General features: G+C 36.4%; 1 protein-coding gene across 3 annotated transcripts; it reads right to left on the bottom strand.

Moving 5' to 3' along the window:
• Positions 1 to 45: 45 nt before the first annotated feature.
• On the bottom strand, positions 46 to 26,707 carry LOC138696385 (short coiled-coil protein B). Of its 3 annotated transcripts, none has more exons than XM_069821278.1 (5): positions 26,470 to 26,707; positions 16,061 to 16,157; positions 10,112 to 10,237; positions 8,400 to 8,486; positions 46 to 988 (listed from the first exon to the last, which is right to left on the bottom strand). In XM_069821278.1, exons 1-5 carry the CDS (start codon positions 26,470 to 26,472, stop codon positions 846 to 848), a joined length of 456 nt encoding a protein of 151 aa, XP_069677379.1. In that variant the 5' UTR covers positions 26,473 to 26,707; the 3' UTR covers positions 46 to 845. The 3 variants fall into 3 exon arrangements, with proteins under 3 accessions (XP_069677379.1, XP_069677380.1, XP_069677381.1); XM_069821279.1 differs by having other exon boundaries at positions 26,348 to 26,486; XM_069821280.1 differs by having other exon boundaries at positions 16,061 to 16,170; positions 26,348 to 26,474.
• Positions 26,708 to 27,939: the final 1,232 nt, after the last annotated feature.

The following is a 27,939-nucleotide window of genomic DNA, read 5'->3' as shown; positions in this document are numbered from 1 at the left end:
AGGACATTAGGAGACTTTGTTCATAGGTGACAAGAGAGAAGTACATTGCTTGTGTGACAATTTATTATACAATATTAATCTGCCTTATAATCGGTGTAAAATAAACTATTCTACACCACAATACAATCATGAAGTAACATTCTTTGGCAAGAAACATACTTTCAACACAAAGTTACATCATTAATACATATACAGTATTTATAAATAATAAAACTGAGGCAGAAAACAAATGAATGCCTTGCATTACTTGAAAGCCTGTACAGTTCCTTTCATACGGTGCATTATCTGTCCCACATATTATTATTATTATTACTCTACATAAATATTCCATCTTTCTTATTTTACATTCCTTATGCATCCAAGAGGCAGCAGACACGTCAACTTATCTGGATGCATAATATATATTTCATGAGGCATGAGTTAAGCAATAAAATATAAGATATTCATAAATAATTATTAACTTTATTATGGAATAGACAAACATAAATTAAAACAATTACTGCTCTCTTGACATGCTCATCTGTAATCTTAACATGATGATAATAATTGATTTCAACAATTGCTGGTATGTAATGACTATACGGAATGTAAACAAAGCATATACCACTGAACTTGGTCTTGTGTTAAAAGACAATTACGAAGAAGAGAGGAATTTACTTTTTTACAGTGAGAATTGCAAAATGTCTAAGGCAGTGGCAATGTAACATAAAAGCGATGACTTCTGTATTAACTTATTATCACAGAGGCTGTGGGGAAGAAATAATCGAGATAAAAGCATCACAAGTCACCTACCAGTCCCTGGTGCTTGCGTGGAACTAGAGGGAAGGTGGTGATAGAAAATCTCTTCACTTCTTCTTGGTCTTGGGTGAGGTAGACTGAAACACGCTAGAAGCAGACATCAGGTTCTCGATGTATTGCCCCAATACCTGGTTCTCAGAGCGCAACTTCAGGTTTTCCTCTTTCACACTATCAACTCGTTGTGAGAGATCTGCAATACCAAGTAAAACTTGTCAAAATATATGACAAAGAGCACCAACTTTTTTTTATAGGATGGGTATTTTCCGGGCTAGAGGGCCATGGTCTGTTGATGTTACAACCAAACGTTTCGTCCACTACTCCGGTGGACATCTTCAGTGGCGTGGTACACGTGTGCGGAGAGATCTGCTGTGTGTATCAGGAATTGGCATTGAGACTGGTAGCACGTCGATATTTAAGGCGTGGGACGGTTGTGGCTTGTCATTGTCACCGCAGTCCGCACCAGTGCACAGTGGGCCAGAGTCGACTCAAAATGGGACAAAATTATTTTATATCTCCATTGTTTTCTTGGATGCATAAAATCAATAGTTATTCAATAGTTTTCACTTTTTCTTTAAGTTAAAAGCACTTTCACAACATAATAGTTTTTTTTATTCAATATCTGAGTCCTCATCATTACATTTTCATTACTGACATTTTCTTCATGAATGACACTTTCTTCTTCTTCCTCACTAGAGTCTTTCAATAGCTGTAATCCTTTCTTCCACAAGGGAGTTTTGTGTTTTTATGTGACTTTCTGATATTTGAAATGAGAGGATCGGAAGATATGAGAAGGTTGTTGACTAAATCTGTCATTGTGTTTTTGCGAGAACTTTTCCTTGTGTGGGGCTCTCGATATATTATTTTAATATCTTTATTATGAGCCTCGTGAGCTTCCTCAGATAACTGTGCAATTGGAAGCAGAGCTGAGTTAATAATCTGAGACCCATGGATGAGAATTTTGTGTACACTAGCTAGGAGGTTAAACTAGGGATACTTCTGAATGAATAATTTTGCATTTTCTAGCGCATATTGATTGAAAGAATCAATTTTACTGTCTCTTCTACTAGAAATTACTCGAAGAACAACTGCAAAACGTATAATTAAGTCTTTATCTATCCCGGTTATGGATATGTTAATTCGGAATTTGAGAAAAATCTTCTAGGAGTATTCCCGTTGTTTGAGGTTCCACTCTCTCCTAGTTTAGGTTTGTCCACAAGAAGTCCCATCTCATTTGGAAACAGACTCTGAATTTCTTCCTTTCTCCTTTTCATAAATTCGTCTGGCTGTATGATTTGACAGACTCTGTAACTTCACTTCTGCACTTATTTCTGTCAGAGTAATATCACATGGATAGCAATGCAGCTTTGCTTCTCGAACTTCATTGTATGCTGATATAAATCTACATTTCTACATTTTGCTTGTAGTCTCAATAAAGTTTACTGGGTACTTAGATAATTTCGTATCCATTATCAGGGCTAAAACGTCATCACCACTATATTTTTCAACATTTTTGCAGGAACCACTATGCTCATTATATGCAGTTGGAATTTTTGCCGCACGGGTTGGTGTACTTACAGCATTTTCCATTAGCTTAGCTGCTTCTGTTTACCAGAAGCCTTCAGACTTATCTGAGTAGCAAGAACAAGCGCAGTAGGATCAGCAGCTTCTCTATGTTCAGTTTTCCTCCTCTTGGTCTTCTGAGATGATTCAGAGAACAATTTTCTTGGATGACCAGAATGACTATACAACTATGAACATCCAGCCACATGTTCAACATGAAATTTATTATATGGGAGCAGCTTAAATTCTTGATCCAATGAACTGCCGTATTTTTCTTCCTATTTATTTTTCATGCTGTAGCAATTCTGCTATCTTTTATTCAAATTACTGCAGAATGAACTATTTTTTTTCTTTAGTTCTGAGAAAAATCTTGTCGACAATTTTCAAATAATCCTAATTATGAAATAACAAACTCATGAACAGCTGTCTTATCAATATTATTTTGTAGCAAGGCTTCCATGATTTCACAGTGTAAAAAAATAGCGGTCATCTGGAATAGTAATGAATAATACTGTACGTAGGTATCTGAATTTTCACACATTAAGCAGAAAAGTGCAAGTAGCTGCAGCTGAATAAGACTTTTCTGCAATCTATAGGGTCTGTTTAAACCATCGACACAAAAGTTTTCGTAACATCGAGTGACATGCTCTTTATAACCCTCTTTAAATATTGAAAACTAAAATATATTAGCTTAAATTGCATTCCTCCGAGTTATCACAAATATTTACACTCTATATAAACCAATTCAAAATTACATGTATTCCTAATAAAACCTACCCTTTGTTCTAACATTCTCAGCCATTGTTATTTCTTTATTCACGAATATGACCACGTAACACACACCACTGTCTCAAGCGCACGGCCTAGGACTGACTGGTGCGCTATCGTCTGGTTACAATAGCTCTCTTTCAAGGCTGTAGCCACAGCTGTTAAAACATGTTATCGATGATGCATCATGAGTTTAGTGCTCACCAGGATCCCTACTATGAGTATACACTGTCAAAAGTATTGTAAAAAAAAAAGTTCATTTTTTTCAATTTTGTCCCATTTTTTACTCAGTCTGGCCCCCTGTGCAGTGGCTTCGGTGTTCTGATTGTTTGTCATAGTTACAAACTCTTTCCCCGATAAGGGTTTGATGTGTGTGCTTCTGAGGGCTGGATACCAAGCTTTGTTAACCGACAGACCACGGCCTTCTAGCACGGAAAATACCCATCCTATCAACGCCGGCTGTGAAAGCCTACATTCTAAGATTTTTTTATAGGTTTTCCTCTGCAGACCACTATGAAAATAATACAAATTAAGAAGTTTTGGACATTCACAGAATCTGGTCGTCTTGGTAACCAACATTGTCACTATGAATGATGGAAGATGGGTAAGCATGGAGATTCAAAGACAGATATAAATACTTTGTGTCACTGCGAGAATAATATCTGCTCATACTTCCCTGCAGGCTTAAAAATGTCACTACTAGATTAAGCTGTGCATTACTAAACTTTGGCAACATCTGCTTCTTGCTTAAAACAGATATACATTCTTTGCATCCATGTTCTGCCATGTTTACACTAACACTAATATTTTACACGCTGTATAAAAAAACAAATATCAAAACATACTTAAATCTTTAAATTTGTTGGCATGTGGCATAGAGATGCAGTTTACAAAGAGCACTTCAAATCTAATGACACTGATGGGCTGTTATACGCAAGTTATTCTCACAAGGGAAATACTCGAGTTGTCAGAAAGAAGTATTGGATATTTCTACATCATTAGCAAGAACTACTGACGTAATTATCGAATATAAAAAGAAACATCTGATTTTTTACTTTTACTTTATACTGAAATCATACTTACACTTTGGCACGTTTTGTATACAATTATGCTATGTAAATGTTACAATAGTGAGACGTTAGGTCAATCCAAGTATCATCATCCAGAAAATGTTTCAAACAACCAGGAACATCGAATTTGTGCCAGTGACTCGCAATTAGGGTGACCAGACGTCCTCTTTTGTCCGGACATGTTCTCCTTTTTAGGTCTCTGTCCGGGGTCTGGGCGGATTTAAAAAAAATAAAGAAATGTCCTCCTTTTCGTAACTTGTATGCCTGATATTTTGAAATTATTTGATTTGACGCCTTTTTCAAGTAATTTGCCTGTGGGTTGCAGCAGCATCGATGGAATATACTCTTTACGAATGATCATAACCATCTTTGCTGCTCCTTGTTATGGTCGTTGCTGGAGGTAGCTAGTAAATCGAGAGATTGAAGTGCGAATATAAATCTAAATCAAAGATGTTCTGATCTAAATAGATATTTTCTATCCTCTTTAATAATAATTATACTAGTTTTCTTGACTTTCATTTGTAGCTAATTGTAAAATCATTATTATTAATTTTTTTCATAATTATTATTTTGTAATAAGTAGATATTAACATAGTTTTAACTATGCTATAAGCATAAATCTGTACTGTAAATATTTTGTAAAAAAAAAAAATATTGACGCAATTTAAAGTATAATAAGTCCAAATCTAAGTACATATTTTCTGACTTCCTTTTTCGAACAATGTCCTCCTTTCTGGAGCTTTGTGTCCTCTTTTTTTATCAATGTGAATCTGGTCACCCTACTCGCAATGAATACATTCTCGCAAACCAAATCGAAAGCCGAACTTGTTTGGCAATTCGAACACAATATAGTCCTCTGACCTCATGCCTCATTTGAAGAACGAATACTGCTGATTGGAAAGATATTCGACGAAGACAATGAGAAAGCAATAGATACAAGACCATCTTCACAATCAGCCAAGTCTGTTGAAGACAAATGCAAATTGTCCCAATTACAATATGTGTCCTCGCTGGAAAAGAAATATAGTTTCATCTAGATATATTTTATGTTTATAATTTTCTTGGTTTATTATATATTCCTTTATTAGTAAATAACTTTTATATTAATAATTTGTTTTATTAAGGCCTAAAATGGTGACAACAATTCAAGCTCAATTCAAATACAGTAGCTTGCGACAAATTCATTGCTGGAAAAAGCAACTCCTCGTTCAAGGTGACAATAGAGGAGATTTGTTGAACAGGTTGCACTATTTGGTACTCTCGGACTTCTGGGTCATCCAATTCACGAGTCCCACATTCAAATTTGGGCCAGAGAATGAATGTAGTGTAGACCAGTCTCCTATGACGCATCCCAGGCAAAGACTCTTGTCGGTAAACTGGAGTATTTAACTGGCTTGATATTGGTGAATGACGAATAGTTTAGTACCTGCCATGAGTATAAAAATAAGTAAGTGTATTTTATGACAGCTGTCGCAAATGATGACCTTTTCAATGTTTGGAGTCCTATGTTGAAAGCATGGATGTGAACAAATGGAAATTCTTTATACGGTATATTACGATTTATTTTGTATGTAATGTAACAAGTGTAAAGGTCGCCTCTGCTTAAACACACTGGAAAATCAGACGCTTCTTCTTAGGTTTGATAACTACATCACTAGTTCTTGCTAATGATATAGAAATATCCAATATTTCTTTTTGACAACTCAAGTACTTCTCCTGTCAGTAGTACACAGCATATAATAGATCACGTTGTCACTTGTGGCAACGAATATATTGGTTACTATTTGTCTCTGAATCCAAGTATTGTGGGTTCAAACCCAGCCTAGAACAGTGCATTTTTGAGACAAAATTTTGAAGAATGACTTCCTTTAGAAGAGAAGTGAAGTTTAAGATCGTGTCAGACTATGTTTGTGATACATAAAAGAAACATATAACATTCAATCAATTAGTGTTGCAATAAGAAATTCTCAAACTGGTACATATTTTTAATGTCAAACTACAGTTCTTACTCTCAGATGCAGGTACTATATGAGCATACTCGTAAACAATGTAACATTTCTTTACTAGTAATTCTCCTCTATTAGAGAAAAATTAATGTGTCTTTATTAGAAATCATAACCAAACAATAGCACTAAACTTCAAGAATCATAGTGTTCATATTTTTGAAGATGCAGAAAATTCAAAGAGGTACCATACACAAATACATTGTTTTCTGGCTTATTGTCAAATAGTGAAAAACAATATCCATATTTTCAACAAGACTTTTTCACAGGACGTACTGCTCAGGATTCATAAGGGAGGTTTTTTATGGCAGAATTATTTCTAAAGGATTATGGCCCACGTTCCCCAGACCTTACCATGTGCAATTATTATTTGTAGGAACCATAAAAAATATAGTCTTCAGAAATAATCCTCACACTACAGAAGAACTTCAAGATAATATAAACACAGAAATTATACGAGATACAACATGAAATTACTAGAAGAATACAGTATAATGGTAGATGTTACCAACAAGTGAAAGTTTTACTATGGAATGGAGACATCTGAAAAGTGCAAGAAAATAATGTATAATTCATACTTAAAACCAGTCTTAATATATGCAGCAAAAACTTAGACTATGACAAAAAAAGATCAGAGCAGAATTCAGGCAACAGAGATGAAATTAGAAGTATAGTACAGAAAACACGAAGAGAGAGTTAAAAATGAAGCTATAAGATATATTTTTGGAATTGCAAAATTGTAGGACAACAACAGAAAAACAGACTTAGATGATTTGGACATGTTATGAGGATGGGTGAAGAGAGATTACCAAAAAAGGCACTAAAACTTAAAGTAAAAGGGAAAAGCTAGAAGACACAGAACAAGATGGGAAGATCAAATTAAGGACATTGAAAAAAGAGGAAAAACGTGGTGAGAAGTAGTGGAACAGAAGAACTGAGAGGACCGTGACAGATGGAGGATGCTATCTCATACTTGACTCCATAGCCACGACATGAGTCTAGCTGAAGAAGACAGAAGGAGAATGTGCGTACACAAATAAAAATTTTGTCAAAAGATGTCACGAATATGTGAATGCAGACAGACACCACTTTGAACAACTCCTATAACACGGATTTGTACTCATTATGAAATAAAATATAAATGTGTGCATGCTATTATCAATCGAAGTTACATGACTGTATGCAGCAGATTGTTGTTTAGTTAACTGTTCGAAGACAGGTCTGAACCTCACAAGTGATACCAACAAGACACCACTTATGAGACAACTAAGCCAGGAGATAATGAGGTAGTGTTGCCAGTTCCTTCCCCCCTCCATTGCATACATCGCTGATTAGCTACATACTACACTAATCAGTAGGGCTATGAAAAATGAGCAGTTAAAGCTAGTGATGGTACAGAGTATAGCTGCAGCAGGTGGAAGGGGGTGAATTTCCCCTACAATTTGACATAAGCAGCAGTACAGACTGTACGCTGCTCGCATCAAGTTGCAGGGGAAATTCACCCCATTCCACCTGCTATATTCGGTACCATCACTAGCTTTAACTGCTCCCTTTTCATAGCCCTACTAATCAGATTTCAGATGTACAGTATACAAACAATATTGTTTTTCCTCTGACACATAGTGTCAAGTGAGATGTACTGCCTGATAATAAGTGTACGTAGCCAGAACCTCAATCAGAGATTTATCAATTGAAAATAGTGCAACCTAGGCCAGCCACGCATACATGGCTTATGCACACATTCCCAGCCAGGAGCTGAATGGATGAATCACATTTCGTTAAAACGGATCATGCACTTAGAAGTAACACACATGAATGGTCATCTCTGCTTCTTTGAACGAGGTTCGAGAAAAATGATACTAGCAGTCAATTTAATTCGGAATAAAAAATCCAAAAAGCTTTGGATATACTGAAATATAGTATTAAACACAGTTTTTAATTTTTTTTCGAAGATTACTTCTTACAGTATTGTCTAATTGGCATAGGAAATAATCACATGTCTAGAAGTAATGGTCCATCTTATAACATTTACTTTTATTTTGGGAAGTGTTCAATGGTAAACTCCTACAGTGTTTGTGCAAAAATCGGTTTATGAGAAATATACTATAACATTAAAGAAAGAATGCCTTTACAGTATATTTAAAGGCTAATCTGATATGGAACCTCAAAGTCTCTTCTTTCTAGTGAGTAACTGTCATACCATCCAAAGTGTTCTGCAACTCCAGCACCTGTGAGATGAGGCGAGCTTTCTCTTCCTGCTCGTCAGGACTGATATCAGGGTCAAGACCTGGAACACACAATACATGCCTGCAGCCAGCGTAATGCAATTCATTCACAATTTTAATTTAATGGAACACAACATAGAACTTGCTAAAATCTTGCTTTCAGCATTTCTTAAATAAAATTTCTGGAAAATTTACGTGGATGTATGTAGAAATTTTTCTCTATAAGAAACTTTACTGAACATTTGCAGCAGAACAAGTAGCATTTTCCAATTCATCACCTGGCATAAGCTGTAATGGTAAAATATCTTTGAAACAGACGAATGACATAAAAGTTATTACAGAAAGTATGTTGTATTATGCAGAGTGTATAGAAGTGATTTTACTCTAAAACTAAAAGAAGTGTAAATGAAAACTAAATGCACTGTAATTGGTTATAATATAATACTGTAAATTTTGTTCTACTTTAACCACCATACACCCGACAACAATGTGACTTTTATTCTTAATAATTCAACCTACAACAATGGGTATTCCACTCAACACAGCAACACAATAGTCGTTATTGCACTTCACATAGAGACAATGACAATATACGATGTGTATTATAGAGAAGAACATGTACTCCTAATTTCAATTAATGTTCGCAATGCACTATGTGCAGAACAGAACTGTCAGTTATCAGTTCACAGTTTGCTTGCCTTAACTAGTTCTTCTAGCTCACCGCTCAAGTTCACTACACGTCAAACTCAGGTCTCCCGAACTGCATCACACTAGTCTGGTGGACATGGTCACAGTCACAGACTCACTCACTCCAGTTCACTGCACGTCGAACTCAGGTCTCCCGAGCTGCGGTCCAATGCACATCAAATCCAGATTTCCCACATGCGATTCACTGCACATCGAACCCAAGTCTCCCAAATGCGGTTCACTGCACGTCGAACTCGCCTGCTGTCCAAGACTGATTCTCTGTTAGCAACTCTCACTTTTATTACTACACCACATATTCTGGAATCTTTGATTCGTGTGGTTTTGTAGATTTTCGAGAGCAATCTGCTTCTAGATGTTTCCCTTGCTCTCTCTGCTCTGCGCCGTCACAGTAGCCTTCTCCCCTCGCTCTGTACCGCGATAGCGTCAGGGGTTCGAGTTTCCATTTCCCCGTGCCTTTCTTCTCGCTAGATGTGCGCGCACACTCCTGAGGCAACCAAAACAATTCAGACTGGTGCCACAATATAAACTATAACACACATAATATTTCCGTCATTATTGTGTAGAAAATCTGGAGGTGCATTAAATTAATAGAGAATGAAGCAAGCTGGAATGTGTGAATAAACCACTTACACTTCTGGTCTTCTGTTTCCATGGCACCATGAGTGATGTCAGGGTAAACTTTTCATATCAAAACATTTTAATTTTCTAGTATTAACACACATATCGACATTTCCTTAGATAATATTAATCAAATAATCATTTAACCTTTCGACTCCTAACATCGACCTTAATCAACAGTAAATGTATCACAAAAAAATAAAAGTCGGCTTTAGTAGTTACACATGTCTATTAAAATGGGATAATACGGCAGTTAAATCCTGGTCAGCTACTTATCACAAAGGTGTTTAAATTCTGGCACCAAAGGGTTAAGTAAAACTCTTGGATATGTGACAACTCTATCAATACATAGTACACGTACTGTTTGGTCCTGGACTGCTGCTGCCATTGGTGAAGGTAGAGGGAATGGAATCCAGACTACGACCATGAATCATTGCATCAGATGCATGTGACATATCTGTTGCTTCAGTATCATCTTGAATAATAACTGTAACAGACCAAGATTGGGTGTCAAAAGGTATACAACAATTTAACAGGTACTATGCTCCAAGATGAACTCTGCTATAAAGAAGGCTACAGAATGATGTATCTGAGAATTATAGTGCAACCTACTGTAACTGTATTAAATGTCCATTGTAATATTTCTGTCAACATAGAAACAAATTTATCTTCATTCTCAAGACATGTGGATGAAATGTGTAAGGAATCATACTGGAATTACCAACAATGAGAGTGACTTGAATAATTTCAAGGTAAAAATTGTTCCAGGGCCGGGTATCAAATGCTCTACAAACTGAGCTACCCAGGAACTACACCCAACACCATCCCAATTTTTCCCTTTATATCCACACAACTCAAGTGAGCTGACAAGGCGCCAGAAACCCAATTTTGAGTGCACACAAACTCTGTGGGACTTGAATTGTGGTTTTCTGTTAACATATCTACAGTGACGTATTTAGAGTATTCGTGTGCTAAGTGATGGGTCGGTACCCGACCTCGGAACAATTTTTCTTTTGAAATTATTCAAGTCTGCTTCATAGAGAGCTTTACCTGAAAGCCAGATTTGCAATGAGAAAGACTGTTATCCAAACCTGTGATTAGGATAAGTACTTGTTATACTTATACAAAATGTGCAATGTCATCTGTCAAAAAAAGAATCGAAGAGGTAATTGAAAATTAAATTGATAATAGATGTGAAGTGTTGATGGCTCTGTTAAAACAAAAAACTATTTTCCAATAATTTCTCTGCAAATTATTTAGGCCAGACTTGGTAATTACTCGATCTGCATCTGGTTAAGGAGAATGTCTTATTCTTCTTCGAATGTTTCAAAATCATCTTCTTCTTCTTCTTCTCCTTCTTCTTCTAATTTAAGGGTGTATATTTCAACTGTAGCAATTTGACACAAATGACCCATTGTGCACTCTATGAGCTGGAAATCAGCCCAGAAGAATACAATGCAAACTACTGGCTTTAATATGTTAAAATCAATAATACAACAAATGAATATTTATGCAAATGTGAAGTGCAAACATAAAAAAACTTACTCTTTAAATGCCCAATTTTATAACTAGAACATTATATAGGCGACTTCTCTGGTCTTACCTTGATGATGCAATCTGTATGTAGTTCTGAAACATTGGAAATGTCAAGTTCCAGGACACGGTGAATTAACCAAAAGCCTAATTCTAATCATAGTCACTGTGAAAGTTTAAAAACTCATACAGAACGTTAAGTGTTAAAATTTTATCTAAATACCATTAGCAGTTTCTGTGGAGAAAATTATAAATCCATGGTATGACAGTCCATGAAGAGCTAAGGTTAATCAGCTAATTGCTGACATGATGTCCACATGCCACAGCAGAGTTAAATAATCATCCAACCTGTTATGGCAGTAATGTGTAGTTTCCCTAGACATTACAGTTGGTGTGCGAAACCATATTTTGCTACTCACTGTAGCTCTCCAAATTCTTAACTACTGTATGCTAGGTGGCACCAGTTCCATGCACTGACCGAAATTACACGAGAAAATTTCTTCTCCCATAACGACTTGATCAAGTGTTCATTTCATTAACTGTACACAGTCATACATAAATTTATTATGATTAGTAACTACAAATTACAATCTTAACACCTCAAAACTACGATATTTCTGGTTTTAAAATAAATGAACAGGTCAACAAACTACAGCAATTAAGCTGCGATATTTCTTCTTTAAAATACAGATACAGAAGAAAAACTAATGTGCATGAAACAATACCGATAGGTGTCTGCAAAATAAAAATGGTGAAACAGCCTAAAAATACGTTATAAATACTGCAAATGACAACACTCAAGTCTATGTATAGTGCAGAGATAAGGATATTAACAGAAATAAATAAAAGAATTCAAGCTCCTCCCGAAATAAACTACTCAAAAATGAATAGGGATACTTACAACTTACTTTTAAGAAACCCGCAGGATCATTGCCGCCCTCACATAAGCCCGTCATCGGTCTCTATCCTGAGCAAGATTAATCCAGTCTCTATCATCATATCCTACCTCCCTCAAATCCATTTTAATATTATCCTCCCATCTACGTCTTGGCCTCCCCAAAGGTCTTTTTCCCTCTGGTCTCCCAACTAACACTCTATATGCATTTCTGGATTCGCCCATACGTGCCACATGCCCTGCCCATCTCAAATGTCTGGATTTAATGTTCCTGATTATGTCAGGTGAAGAATATAATGTGTGCAGTTTTGAGTTGTGTAACTTTCTCCATTCTCCTGTAACTTCATCCCTCTTAGCCCTAATATTTTCCTAAGAACCTTATTCTCAAACACCCTTAATCTCTGCTCCTCTCTCAAAGTGAGAGTCCAAGTTTCACAACCATACAGAACAACTGGTAATATAACTGTTTTATAAATTCTAACTTTCAGATTTTTTGACGGCAGACTAGATGACAAAAGCTTCTCAACCGAATAATAACAGGCATTTCCCATATTTATTCTGCGTTTAATTTCCTCCTGAGTGTCATTTATATTTGTTACTGTTGCTCCAAGATATTTGAATTTTTCCACCTCTTCGAAGGATAAATCTCCAATTTTTATGTTTCCATTTCATACAATATTCTATTCACAAGACATAATCATATACTTTGTCTTTTCAGGATTTACTTCCGAACCTATCGCTTTACTTGCTTCAAGTAAAATTTCCGTGTTTTCCCTAATTGTTTGTGGATTTTCTCCTAACATATTCACGTCATCTGCATAGACAAGAAGCTGATGTAACCTGTTCAATTCCAAACCCTGTCTGTTATCCTGAACTTTCCTTATGGCATATTCTACAGCGATGAATAGGGATATTGCAATCAAAATAAAAAATCTTAATTACATGTTATTTATTCTTACATGTAATTAAATAATAAACTAAGTTGAAGGTTTTCTAGGGTATTTGTTACACAATACTACCAGACAGCAAAAAAAAAAAAAAAAAAAAAAAAAAACCAAGGACAAAAGTTGGGATATATCTGTGTTAAGTATTTATTACAATAAGAACAAGACTGACAGGTTTTTTTGTCACATTAGTAAAGATCCTCGGACATTTGCAACAGCTTGACATCTCTCTGGCATGCTTCGAATCCAATTATCAATCTGGTCTTGTGGTATTTCATTGAATGCTATGAGTATTATCTCTGCAAGTTCTCTGATGGTAGCTGGGTGTGGTAGATGGTTGTCAAGTTACCTCTGAAGCAAATGCTAGACATGTTCAATTGCATTTAGGTCTGGTGACCGAGGTGGAAGTGGAAGATGATTTATCTGAAGATCTTCCATGATTACTGCAGCTTCATGTGGACATGCATTATCATAAAGAAATATAAAATTCTCTTGACCAACAGCATCACGTCTGTTCGAAATGCACTTCCTCACCATCTCCTCTGCGTACCTTTGACCTCTCAGCACTCCATTGATTATATGAAGCTCAGTTCACCAGCCTTATGGACACACCTCCCCAAACCATAACACTTCCTCCACCATGAGGAACTACTTGTTGGACATATTGCGGCAAACTGAGATTACCAGCAGACCTTAATACTCTCTGACATCTGTTCTCATTAAAGAAGCAGTATCTGGACTCGTCAGTAATAAGAACATTTCTCCCAAAACATACCTTCTTCGATCCTCTGATTGACCCATGCTAATCTTTATCTGCAATGGATTGGTTCAAGTGCTATGCATTACAATGGTCTATAGGATGTCAAACGGTCTATAGGACGTCAAACCTTCTTCCCAAAGTCTATTTCTAATTGTATGATCAGATACCAAAAGGTCAGTGGCGTTCTGAAGGTCTTGTTATATATGTCTAGCTGTAGCAAATGGTGTTCTTCTTGGTTGAATTGTGATGTGATGGTCCTGTTGAGATACAGATGCCTCAAACTAGGAAGCTGCCTGGAAAGGGGAAGTAGTAGAGCTAACGGAGGGGGCCCACCTAGGCTCCGTTACCCAGATATAGTCATATTATCTGAAAAGTTGACCTCTTGACAATGTATTCAAGATGTACCCTCCCTATGAAGCCTTCTCAACTGTTATTAGAATTGAGCTGTACCGTTCTAGTCCACAGTGCACAGCAGTAGGCGGACAGTGGTAGGGGAGAAGTGCTCTATGCGCCTGCGCGAACGAGGCAGCTTGCTAGTTTGAGGCATCTGTACAGTCTTATGATTTGATCCACTACTAGGTCTTCTGGTTACCAAACATGTCTCCCGAAAATGAGAAAGTACGCTAGAAATCACACACTGTATGAGAGATGATGTCCTGCACTATTGCTGTGTGATCTAAGATATACCTTGGACTAGCAAACGAAATGCGAGCTAGTTCGAGTCTTCATGTGAAGAGAGATTTTCTCATGAACTTTCAGCCAGTGTACGGAACTGGTGCACATGAAGCATCATTATGAATTTGGGTAGCTACAGTGAGTGGCAAAATCCAGCTTCGTAAGCCAGGTGTAACAGTTGGGGGAATCACTGTGTGGTGCTGACCACATGTTACCATCATACTGGTTGATGTTCATCTCTGTTGTGACATGTGGACGTGAAGCCAATAGCTGACTGTTCTGCATGGGCTGTCGTGCATATGATTCCATTTTTTTAAAAAGAAATGATAGCTACCTACAAAACATCAGTTCATCAAGTTTCGTGATTTCCTCTAAGGTGTGCTTGCTTGTGTGTGGTCATGCATTGTGATGGTGGAATAATTTTTTTTACATCTTTGTGGGGACAAGCGTGCAAAAATATGTCTTCAGCTTCCTAAGAGTGGTGACAAACTTCTGATTTGATAATTTCACCACAAGCCAATTTGTTAATCAGAATTACTCCTTCAGAGTCCCAGAAGGCTGTGGACATGACATTGCCAAGTAAGGATACCGTCTTGAACTCTTTCTTCTGGGAACAATTTATGTAATGCCACTCCATGGATTGTCTGTCTCAGGTTCGAAATGATGAATGCATATTTCATCCTCTGTGACAATGTTGGATAAGAAATCGTCACCATCAGCCTCATAATGAGCAAACTGCGTTAAATAGATGATTCTTCTTTGTCCTCTATGGTCCTCAGGCTTCGAGGGACCCATCTGGTACAATTTTGGAATATCCCAGCTTGTGGATAATTGTGTTGACACTGCTCGTGGAGACATCAAATTGTACAGCGAGTTCTATGGTTGTAATTATCAATTGCTCTGAATAAGACTATTGGCACATTCCATCTGCAGGTGTTACTGTTGTGTGCAGCCAGCTGCATCATGGAGATCAAATAAATTGCCTCGCCCTGCTTCTGATGATAACAGATCCAATGACTCATGGTGCTTTTATCCAGTACCATAACTCCATAGATATTTTTGAAATGCCTGTGAATGATGGTCTCATTTCCAGTCAAAAGAAATTCAATCACTACGTACTCTCGGTTTTGCATGCACCTCACTCACATACTCATTTCTGAAAATTAACTATACTGGCTGCCACATAATGGAACATAATGAAACTACATGAGGTAGCACAGGAAGGTTGAAAGATGATCTACATAAAACGTAATTATTGTTTTTCAACAGAAGTTGAAAGAAAAAAAAAAGTGTTGCGTTGGTGTTTATTGAAAGCCCTTTGTATTACATAAATAAGATTTTCATAATAAATCAGATTTACGATATATTCAGCTTTTAAAACCACCTGTTCCTAGACTCTGCGTTGTTCCTTAGGTAGCATTGGGTCTCTTCAATATTTTGTTCATTCAGATAAAAGATTCTAATTTACTTACTCACATACTGTGTTTATATTGCTGTACTCACCCTGAGGATCGTCATCAGCCAGGGGGATGTTATTCATTTCCTCCTGGATCTTGGCTCCAGCCATGACGGACATATTTGATGGGATCTGTAGACTCAGCTGCAACAGAAAACTGTTTGTCATCATAGGATGGAGTCTCCAACATCGACAAATACAAGTTATTTTCAGGACTAGTATTTCGAACAGCTAAATTTCGATCCCACACTGACTAGTCTATAATCTTTTCACTGTAAGAAAAATCCTAATGTAAACAATAGCACGTGACTGAAGTGAGGCTTCACTGGCCACTGTTTGGCGCCATAGATTCTTAGTACGTGTTCCCGCCTCCTGTTGTAAATTCTGTTTCATGTTAAACAATTACCGTTCTCATCAAGTAGGCCTAACCTCACTACTATGCATTTGTTTGCTTAGGAAACATTTACTTTATAATTACTGCAATTAAATCATTTTTAAATCTTATGTCTTCACAATGGACAGTTGAGGATACAGAAGCCATACTTCAGTACCACGTGCTTACGTGAACAACTACGAGCTCAAGTGATGCCAGCTTGTTACAAGAACAGACTACCTCGGTATTACTATTGGTATTCATCCGCGTTCATAGTACATAACAAAATATAAAAGTAGCTTTTCTTTTACATAGCATTTTACACATGAGTGAAATTAAATGTTTCATCATGTTTAACAACTAGAATTCAATTTTTTATTTTCAAATAATACAAGATTGTGGTTTCCAAATACGAACTATATTTTCCTGCGTCATGTGAGTGTTTCGACTGGGAGCCAATCACGAGTATGACAGCAACGTGCTTATGTTTACATTAGGATTTTTCTTACAGCGAAAACAGTATATGTTGTGCTCTACAAGAATGGGCTAAAAATATCTTTCAGCTGGCCATAATTACATGTTTTCATATCTCTTTTTGGTCATAAAACAAAATCATCTTGTATTACTCCTGTGTTTGAGTTACAGTAATCATAAAATAAATATGAAAAATGTACCATTTACAGTACAACGACACACATACTTACTGCAACTGGCAGTATAGCAAATCTATATCTTTCAAGCAATAACTATAATACTACAATGTAATTATTTTCAAGATGTAAACAGCATAACATTGGAAACGGTTCTCTTCATGTTTTGCAGACATCATCCAGCAGTTTTCAAACTTAATGTGAGTGGGTGATCGGGTCAAAAGGGGGGGGGGGGGAGGAAGAAAGTAAAATGAAGAGAAAAAAGAAGAAAAGAATAGAAGTGAGAAAGAAGAATAGGAGAGAAGAAAGAACGAGTCACAGAAAGGTGTAACAGAAAGCTAACCCACAATCCTTTTAGCACACCATATGTATTACTCTTACTTAAACGGGCAAGTGCTGCACCTGATGCTGATTGTCAGTTCTATAGATACATCACAGTGGCAGTACAACTTGCTTATCTATTTAATTTTATAAGCAACAATGCTTAAAGTAATAACCAATAAAATATACACTACGTAACTAACAACTGTCACTAATTTAAAAGTTGCATCTGATATGATCATCGGACCTGTGCCTTGCCAATATATAGACCAAGATTATTTTCGGACAATGTAAGAAATAAATACATGAATTAATTCCTGACAAATCAACAACCAGAAGTTTTGCAAAATAACTAATGATTGATGTCCCCAAAAATTTCAATTCTGTAATTTTGTTTCAGAAATATCTTTAATTTCTAACTCCTAATTTGGTGTGAATAGACATGAAATTTTAATTTAAATTTTGCTGACAGTACAGTCCAGTTGAATGTTTAATCACCTCGATTAAGAATGTAATCCTCAGATTCTATAAACAAAGCTGTTTTGAAACGTATTTTTCTTATGTGTTTATCAGTAGAGGATTAGGTGGGTGGAAATGTTAAACAAAAACACGTCTTCACAGTGGCATGTAGCGCTCCAGCTAACTGGGCAACAGTGCTTAGAGGTAATTGGGTAAAACAGTTTTCCTTATACACCTTCACATGTCATTGTACAATCCAGTATTCTCCAAAATTCTTCTCGAGAGTATGTCCCTAAATTTACGGAACTGAATCCAAGATATAATGTACTGAGTGCACTCTATCTCACCCATCCCCGTCTGTACATGTTCAATGTTCTTATGTAAAGGGAGAGCAGCGGTGGACTGACTTCATCAGTGTGTTATTCAGAGTGTTCAAACATTTTCACAATGTCTTCCAAGCATGAAAATAGTCTTAGAAAACATAGATTTAGCAATGGATGGGAAGAATGTTACAGTTTTAATGTGTTTTAAGATTAGTAACGGTGTCTCACAATATAATATGCGACGACATTACAGTACTTGTCTTGTCACATCATACAATTAGTATGTAAATCAGGTAGCCTATGTTCTAAATTAATTTATTTTGAAAAAAATGTATAAAACTGTTGATTACATGTTACTTACAAGCGGCTCTTAGAGAACCTGGAGGTTCATTGCCATCCTCACATAAGCCCGCCAATGGTTCCTGTCATGAGCAAGATTAATTCAGTCCCTAGCATCATATCCCACCTCCCTCAAATCCATTTTAATATTATCCTCCCATCTATATCTCGGCCTCCCCAAAGATCTTTTTCCCTCAGGTCTTACAACAAACACTCTATATGGATTTCTGAATTCACCAATATGTGCTGCATGCCTTGTGCATCTCAAATGTCTAGATTTAATATTTCCAACTATGTTAGCTGAAGAATACAAGGCGTGTAGTTCTGTGTTGTGTAACTTTCTCCATTCTCCTGTAACTTCATCCCTCTTAGCCTCAAATATTTTCCTAAGCATCTTCTTCTCATACACCCTTAACCTCTGTTTCTCTTTCAAAGTGAGAGTCCAAGTTTCACAACCATATAGAACACCAGTAATATAACTGTTTTATAAATTCTAACTTTCAGTTTTTTTTTTAAAGTAGACTGGATTACAAAATCTTCTCAACTGAATAATAGCAGGCATTTCCCATATTTATTCTGAGTTTAATTTTCTCTCGAGTGTCATTTATATTTGTTATATTTGCTCCAAGGTATTTGAATTTTTCCATTTTTTCAAAGGATAAATTTCCAATTTTTATATTTCCAGTTCATACTATGTTCTGATCACGAGACAATCATATACTTCGTTTTTCGGGATTTACTTCCAAACCTTTCTACTTACTTGCATTGCTGTGGTTGGGCCAAAGAATCAGCCCCATTCTGAGGACTATATTGGGGTTTTGTAACAAGCTCTTTTTTATAGTGATGGGTTGTTAGCCCTTCACCCAACCCCCAAGCTGAAGGATCAAAACTTAACAGCTGTCTGCGACTGCTTATTAAATATATTCACAGTTACCCTCCATAACTGGAGGCAGTCTCCTCTATATGCAACCTGAGAACGCACCATGCCATAGTGATAGGGACTTACAATGGGCTGGTTACACGTAATTCTATTAAACTTAATGAGTTTGAACTGTAATGTGTTTCCAATAAGAAGTGCATATATTGATACTATAATTATTACAGACCTTGTTTTTTTTTTTAGCCTATTTTAGGACAAATGATGCGTGCTAATGTATTGAGAAGTTACAAAAAAAAAATAAAAAATAAAAAAAAATAAAACGACACAAGTGTCAAACTTTTAAACAAAAACAGTTTCTTAAAAGATTTTCAATATTTTTTTGTCTGAATTCCTCCTCCCTTAAACAAACATGCACAGAGATACCATAAAAGTGCCAAATTATTCTTAAATTATCACTTCGTTGAAAATGCTTTCTCCATTTCGAATTTTCATAACAGATAATGTGGCAATAACTGTACCCAGAAAACTTGGGTATTACAACAATGTGCCGGGTAAATATAATGCCCTCACTCTTTTCTTCGCCCATGCTGCCTCAAAAGACAAATTGTTAGCATCCGAAATTAAAATAGACTATAGCCTCCTTATAAATTGAATCAAACTTCAGGGCAAAGAGAAAACTATGGAGAAATGATAATTATAGTATGTAAACATTCTCCAAGAAACTTGAACTCTGGAAGAAGGAACTCAGTAGAGAAGATTTAAAACAATTTCCTTGCTTTAAAGAACGTACTGAAAATGAGAATGCTTCTAATTAGCACACTGGTGTCAGTAATCTTGAGATTCTCTGCACTTTGAGAAGATAGTTTCAGCATCGGGTTTCAACTCCTTTAATGAACATTGATGTTGAATTTTCTAATCATGTCACAGAGATGTTTAAAGAAGACATCACAACCCTGGAAATGGAATTGATAATGTTTTAGAGTGACTTGTCACTGAAGAGAGTGGCTGCGTCAAGTTCAGCGTTTGTCTGGTCCCTTGTGGCAAAAGAAAAATATCTCGTTTTAGTGCGCGTGACTTTACAAATAAGTAGTGTCCTCCATAACCTATGTGAGTAATCTTTTACTACCACGAAACACGTCAAAAACAAGTGCTGAAACCGATGATTCTCACCTGGACAACTACATCAGAATGGCAGTCATAAGCTCTAACCCACATAAATTTAGAAAAAAATAGTTAATGAGCAGGAGTGTCATTCCCACTAACAAGGGCATGTTCATCTTAAAAATTTTTCATTTTCCTTACCAGAATGTTCATTTTCCTGTAATCTAAGGGAATAATATTTTTTCTAAACCCATTGTAATTATTATTTGTGTTTTCAGAACATTTTTCTGCAGTAGATCACCAGTCAGATGAAAGCTTTCAAAGTAAGCTAGGTCAAGACAGTCTGGGGACCACTGCTCTGTACAATAAACCAGGAAGAAGAATCTTGGTAGTACTGATGATGTAACTAAGTAGGCTATATGAAATTAATTACAGTAAAATAATTTTAATTTCTAATTTTTAAATATGAATCATCATCTCCTAATAATAGACGACATTAAGATAATATGGACAAAGAGGAAAGCAGAAAATAGAAAAGATTGGAGAAAGCTGGGTTTGCAGTGAAAGACCTACACTTGGGCAGAACGCTGAATGAATGACGATATATGGATTATATGCAGAGACTTAAGAGGAAGGCAGAAAATAGGAAAGATTGGAGAAAGCTGGATCTGCAGTGAAAGACCTGCCCTTCCATCAATGGTGTAATTTTCACCAGCCTTTATTAAATTGAATAAGTCGAATATCGATCATTCAAATGCTTCTAACATTCTTCTTTAACAGTGTCCAGTAAGGGAGTAATAAGTTTCATTCAGTTGATGTGTATGTATTTTTACATTGCACGTATAAAGAATTTCGTCTTTGATATGTACACCAAGTAAATTGCAGTAGTCTACATTTAAAAAGTCCCCTTTGTCACAATATTTACAGTAAATTAATATGCCTAATTTTTTTTCATTTATAGATGCCTAAACCACAGTATCAGCAGAAATTTTGTTCTGATTGGTTGCATGATCCGTTGCTTAAAAGAATAGTTAGATGTGTGTCAGAGTATGGCTAGTGAAATAGCAAGATGCAAATTCTTTGACAAAACACAATCCAATAAATTAAATGACTTAAAGGCACATTCGACTTGAAAGAAACACGCTGAATCAGATAATATTCTGAATTCCACATAAGAAAAATATTCAGTGAAACAAGAGGATCAGAATATAAACAAGTTCAAGGTGTTATAAATTCCGCAAAGACTTCAGCCATTGAAAAGTCAATTGAGGAATGTTAGTTCGATATTTCTGAATAGTGACGTGGTGTCAGGGTAGACATCATCTACTACATGTTCTTTTAAATTTCTAAACAGATTTCTTTTAACTTCTGATAAAGTTAATAAAGTTCTGCTTAATCTATTTTAGGCTTCTCAGAAAAGTTCCTACAGCCATGGTGCATGTAGAATAGACAGAACACGATTTGTCTCTCCCACCCGCTTGTCTCTTGTAGCTGCACCAGACTAGCGGTTCTGACTATGCTTTAAAAACATGCATGCGCAGAAAAAAAAAGCACGCACGTGCGCGCACACACACACACACACCCCCTCCCCCCTACTCGCAGGTGGCTAGACTTGTCTATCCTGATTCCTTCCTGTGAGTGTTTTTTTCTTGTGATGCAGTTCTAACAATCTCTATCAAGCATGTAAAGAGATCAGGTGATGGTTGGCATGAAAAATGTGACTTCTCATTCTGTTAGTTTCCTTAAAAGCAATTCTTTGTTGTCTTCTGTTGAACAGAAGCTGACCTTAAGTCTAAAATAAATAATTCTCAATTAAATTTGTCCCTGAAAGAAGGAAATGTGATTAGAAAATGTCAAAGTACTCTTTGGTACTCTAAAAAGTGGCTATGTGGTTCTGAGCAAGTGAAGAATCTTAGAGACGTACTGGTGTTCCCGCAGTAAAAAAATTTTGAAGTAAAAGCTATAAAGTATGCAGAAAAAAAAACATATTAAAAATGCAGAAATGGTCCACATGTTGAGAAGAAACAACAGAATACTAGCGGAAACATCATTAGGAATTGTTAAACGAATATTTGGTCACACTGTTGATGTAGTAATGACACTTCGGATGACAAGAATAAATTAGGCATTAGAGGAACTCAAGAATGCCAAGGATCAATAAGTAAATACAGTTTATTAGAAATCATAGACTTAATGGCAATAGAAGAAGCCTTCCATGAAAGACCAACTTGAAAGCATTTCTGTTTTCTGAAGACATATAACCAGATATTCAGAAATATTTGATCCAGTCTGTCACTAATGCTTTAAGGGAAGAGATATTATTGTCCTCAGAATGATTCAGATATTTTGTGTCTACTCATACTTTTTTTGTTACCCTTTGCTATTATTGCTGAACATGGTAATATTCAGAATACTGATCATTTTACTACAGTACAATGTGCAAAAAATATTCCCTGGTCAAGTAAATGAAAACATTCAGCCTAAAAGACAAAATGCTCAGTAATTGTTCAAAATGTGTTAGGTCCATTCTTTGTACAATTTTTTTTTCTTTCTCCCCCCCCCCCCACCACTTTATTATACTTTCCGGCTCTAAAAGCATTACAGCAGTACAAGAATTGACAGACGATATTCGTCATATGTAGTCCATATAGTCTATTGTTGGACGAGTCAACTCAGTACATAAATGTAAAGTTTCGTTGGTTCAGGTTTATGGTATGCCTACCAAAAAATGTATAATATGCAAGGCAAACCAAAAACATGAACAAACAAAATCTAACCTGTCACTGATCCTCAATGATGTCCGCCATATTGACCAACGCTCAATTTTGCACAGAAATAAATAATTAGGCCTACCAAAAAAGAGTTGTGTATACAACAAGACAGAATTTTCTAAATGTGGCAGATATAATAACAAGTTTGTAAGATTAATCTGGCAGGTAGGGCACTGCGAGAGTTGGCAACATTGGCTATTCCTGGTAGAAGGCTATCCCGCACAACATGGCAAGGCACGGTCACTAATGCTGGTGGAGTTTGGTAATCTGTACTTTGCAGTAATTTCTAAATATTTGCCTTGACTATGCTTCTTGTCTATGCAGATGACGTGAATATGTTAGGAGAAAATCCACAAACAATTAGGGAAAACACGGAAATTTTACTTGAAGCAAGTAAAGCAATAGGTTTGGAAGTAAATCCCGAAAAGACAAAGTATATGATTATGTCTCGTGACCAGAATATTGTACAAAATGGAAACATAAAAATTGGAGAAGTGGAAAAATTCAAATATCTTGGAGCAACAGTAACAAATATAAATGACACTCGGGAGGAAATTAAATGCAGAATAAATATGGGAAATGCCTGTTATTATTCGATTGAGAAGCTTTTGTCATCTAGTCTGCTGTCAAAAAATCTGAAAGTTAGAATTTATAAAACAGTTATATTACCGGTTGTTTTGTATGGTTGTGAAACTTGGAGTCTCACTTTGAGAGAGAAGTAGAGATTAAGGTGTCTGAAAATAAGGTTCTTAAGAAAATGTTTGGGGCTGAGAGGGATGAAGTTACAGAAGAATGGAGAAAGTTACAAAACGCAGAACTGCGCGTATTGTATTCTTCATATGACATAATTAGGAACATTAAATCCAGACGTTTGAGATGGGCAGGGCATGTAGCACGTATGGGCGAATCCTGAAATGCATATAGAGTGTTAGTTGGGAGACCGGAGGGAAAAAGACCTTTGGGGAGGCCGAGACGTAAATGGGAGGATAATATTAAAATGGAGGGAAAAAATGTTATGTTTTATTTAATGACGCTTGCAACTGCCGAGGTTATATCAGCATCGCCAGTGTGCCGGAATTTTGTCCCGCAGGAGTTCTTTTACATGTCAGTAAATCTACTGACATGAGCCTGTCGCATTTAAGCACAATTAAATGCCATCTACCTGGTCCGGGATCGAACCCGCAACTTCGGGCATACAAGGCCAGCGCTATACCAACTGCGCCAACCAGGCCAACTATTAAAATGGATTTGAGGAAGGTGGGATATGATGATAGAGACTGGATTAATCTTCCACAGGATAGGGACCGATGGCAGGCTTATGTGAGGGCCGCAATGAACCAGTGGGTTCCTTAAAAACCATTTGTATGTAAGTAATAAGAATTTACTCTCATAGCAATATTAATAGTGTAGGGCACAAGAAAGATGGGTTGTCCTCATTAATTTCCCTCTCAAAATTAAAAATGACATGAATAGCCTATAGCCTACCAACTAACTTAAGAAATACTAATAAAACTATAGGCCTAATAGCTTACATGACTGCTGATTGTGTACACCTCTGAGCACTGATTGAAATTATCATCACAGGATATCCTATCGAATGAGTATGCATGCTGCAGTAATATGAGTTAATATTTATTCAAGCATTATGTATTAATCTACACAATCTACTGTTTAACTAGGCCTAGGCCTACATCAAGAAGTTATCTCAGCGGAGATAATGCAAATTCACTTCAAGTCTAGAGTAGCCTGATTTTATTGCTGTTGTACAGGAGGGCAAAATACATGCAACTCACAAAAGTCTAGAACTCTTAAGCACAACCTGCTGCCGTCATCCAGACTGTAGCGAGCTTGAAACACTTGGACACGTGCTTGGACAATGACCTAAAGGCGAGCTGCTGATCAATGGTAGACATCATCGTGTACGACATGCTTTGGCGACATTGTTAAAAACTTTAAATTGGGAGATTCATGAGGAAGTACATTGTGTATCATCAGATGGTTCTTTCAGATGGGCAGACATTATTGCTATTAATGGACACTTAAAACGGGCTCTTGTTCTTGACCCTACTATCCATTTCGAAAGGAACCTAAATCAAGCCACCGAAGTTGATACTGAGAAGAAGTCTATTATATGAACCCTATCTGCCTTATCTTTCTCAAAAGTACAAGGTCCCTCTTAAACAATGGTCTGTCATTGGTTTGCTGTTTGGCAGTAGAGGTTCAATTACAAAATTCACATGGAATTATCTTAAGGAACTTCACATTCCTTTTGATTATGTAATGTCTATTCTTATAAATATTATCAAGGATTCTCTTCAAATATTACTTCATCTCCATTTCAGTTAATCCACTTATATTATTTGCCTTCAACAATTAACTTTCTTTTTTCTTTAATATTTCAAATCACATTATAACTTACTGTACATGTTTATTGTATTCAGGACCCTTGTGGTCACTCAAATTCTTTGAGCTGATGTCTTTAATGAATAAATAAAAATATCTCGCTTTTGACTAACTATGCAAAATTCAACATCCCTTTCTTAAGATATTATCCTATTACAATTTCCCTAGTTTCAATGCTAGAACATAAGTGAATCATCGCTGTGACAATGGAAATTAAAATCATCCTTATTGTGTCTACATGATTCCTATTTCTACTTTCTAACATTGCACTTCCCGTGTAAATTATGTTCTTATATTCTATCAGATACATACAACATGTCTACTTTATAATATTGTTCTATCTGTTTTTTGTATCGTCTGACAAGGGCTGCAGCTACTGCTATTACAGGAGACTCAGGAGAACTATAACCTATGCAATCTTGGACTATTAAATGCAGGGTATACCCGCAGAGCTAAGACAAAACGTAAAAAATTGAAACCAGTATGATATATCAAGTTCAATCGTGCTCTACATTAACATACGAAGCAAAGTAATTGCTTGAAATGTCATCTGAAGTAAGCCATTAGGCAGAATACATAGTTTCACTGTTAATATCTAAAATACCAAGGGCCATGCACATACACGTATTTATTGATTTGTAGAGTTCAAGAAAAGCGTTTCCGTCAGGTCATCGAACACTAGAACGACACATTCGATCTAGTCTTTATACTCACATTTACTCTCCACGACTATTATAGTGCTATTTTCTAACTCCGTACAATTTGTACAATTGAAATATTGAATTCATCAGTGCACACAATCACAATACAAATTCTAGCATTAGTAATACATTTACCATGTTCACGGTCTTCTGGAAACTTGCTGCAGCTCTACGTCAATTTCTCTAAAATACTTTTCCACTTCCTCAGCCTCTTTGATACAAACATAAATTTAAAGTTTTTGAATACTATACGTATTATTTTACTCCAAAATATTTCATAGACCTGTTTGTAATTAGAACATCTCGAAAAAATAAACTAGATACATCCCACCAGTATGTTAAATTCACAATGCCAGTACGTGATGGAAAATTTTGTTACACTACGCATGATCAACGACAGACGCAGTACGGGATGCGCAACTAGGAGTGGGAGTGTTCGTTTTTCGTAATAAAACTCCCCTCTACATTTTTTTTGTCATTCTGTGAATTTATTATTATTATTATTATTATTATTATTATTATTATTATTATAGTTTATACACAGTAATTTATTCATATTCTGAAGTTAGGCATAAAATAACTCCAGAAAAGGAAATACATTTTGTAAAAAGCATAAATGCAGTGGTGTCATTCAGTTGATTTTCACCAGTTCGCCCAACCGCTTGTTAAATTTGTTGCAGTTTGTAGAATCAATCTTTTAAGATGCAGGTTTTTCACTGCAACCCCAGCTTTCTCCATTCTTTCCTATTTTCTACCTTCCTCTTCGTTTCCTCATATATCTTAATGTAGTCTATCATCTGATATCTTCTTCTACCCCGAACTCTTCTCCTGTTCACCATTCCTTCCAGTGCATCCTTCAGTAGGCAGTTTCTTCTCAGCCAATGACCCAACCAATTCCTTTTCTTTTCCCTGATCAGTTTCAGCATCATTCATTCTTCACCCACTTTTTCTAACACAGCTTTATTTCTTATTCTGTCTGTCCACTTCACACATTCCATTCTTCTCCATATCCACATTTCAAATGCTTCTATTCACTTCTCTTCACTTCATCGTAATGTCCATGTTTCTGTCCCATACAATGCCACACTCCATGCAAAGCACTTGTTGGCCTGGTTGGCACAGTTGGTGTAGCGCTGGCCTTCTATACCCGAGCTTGCGGGTTCGATCCCAGGCCAGGTCGATGTCAGTAGATTTACTGGCATGTAAAAGAACTCCTGCAGGACAAAATTCTGGCACACTGGCGATGCTGACATAACCTCGGCAGTTGCGAGCATCATTAAATATAACATTTACAAAGCACTTCACTAGTCTCTTCCGTAGTTCTTTTTCCAGAGGTCCGCAGAAGATGCTTCCTTTTCTATTAAAAGCTTCCTTGGCCATTGCTATCCTCCTTTTGGCTTCCTGGCTGCAGCTCATGCTATTGCTTATAGTACACCCCAAGTATTTGAAGCTGTTCACTTGCTCTACTGCCTCATATAGAATTCGTAAGTTTATCTTCTGTATTTTTCTTCCTATGACCATGCTCTTCGTCTTATTTGCATTAACTTCATCCCATACTGCTCACAGCTGTCATTTAGCTCCAGTAGCATATTCTTTACTATCATT

The sequence above is a fragment of the Periplaneta americana genome, chromosome 3 (assembly GCF_040183065.1).
Source record: "Periplaneta americana isolate PAMFEO1 chromosome 3, P.americana_PAMFEO1_priV1, whole genome shotgun sequence".
Lineage (NCBI taxonomy): Eukaryota > Metazoa > Arthropoda > Insecta > Blattodea > Blattidae > Periplaneta > Periplaneta americana.
Note: the sequence above shows the minus strand (reverse complement) of the source record. Positions and strands in the feature narration are given on the sequence as shown.

Bases quoted from the DNA above. Each gene is read 5' to 3' on its own strand.
- LOC138696385 (XM_069821278.1), bottom strand. The intron at 10,238-16,060 runs GTGAGTACAGCA...GGTCTGTTACAG, and splicing joins GGCTGATGACGATCCTCAGG to TTATTATTCAAGATGATACT. The intron at 8,487-10,111 runs GTACGTGTACTA...TGTGTGTTCCAG, and splicing joins CAGCAGTCCAGGACCAAACA to GTCTTGACCCTGATATCAGT.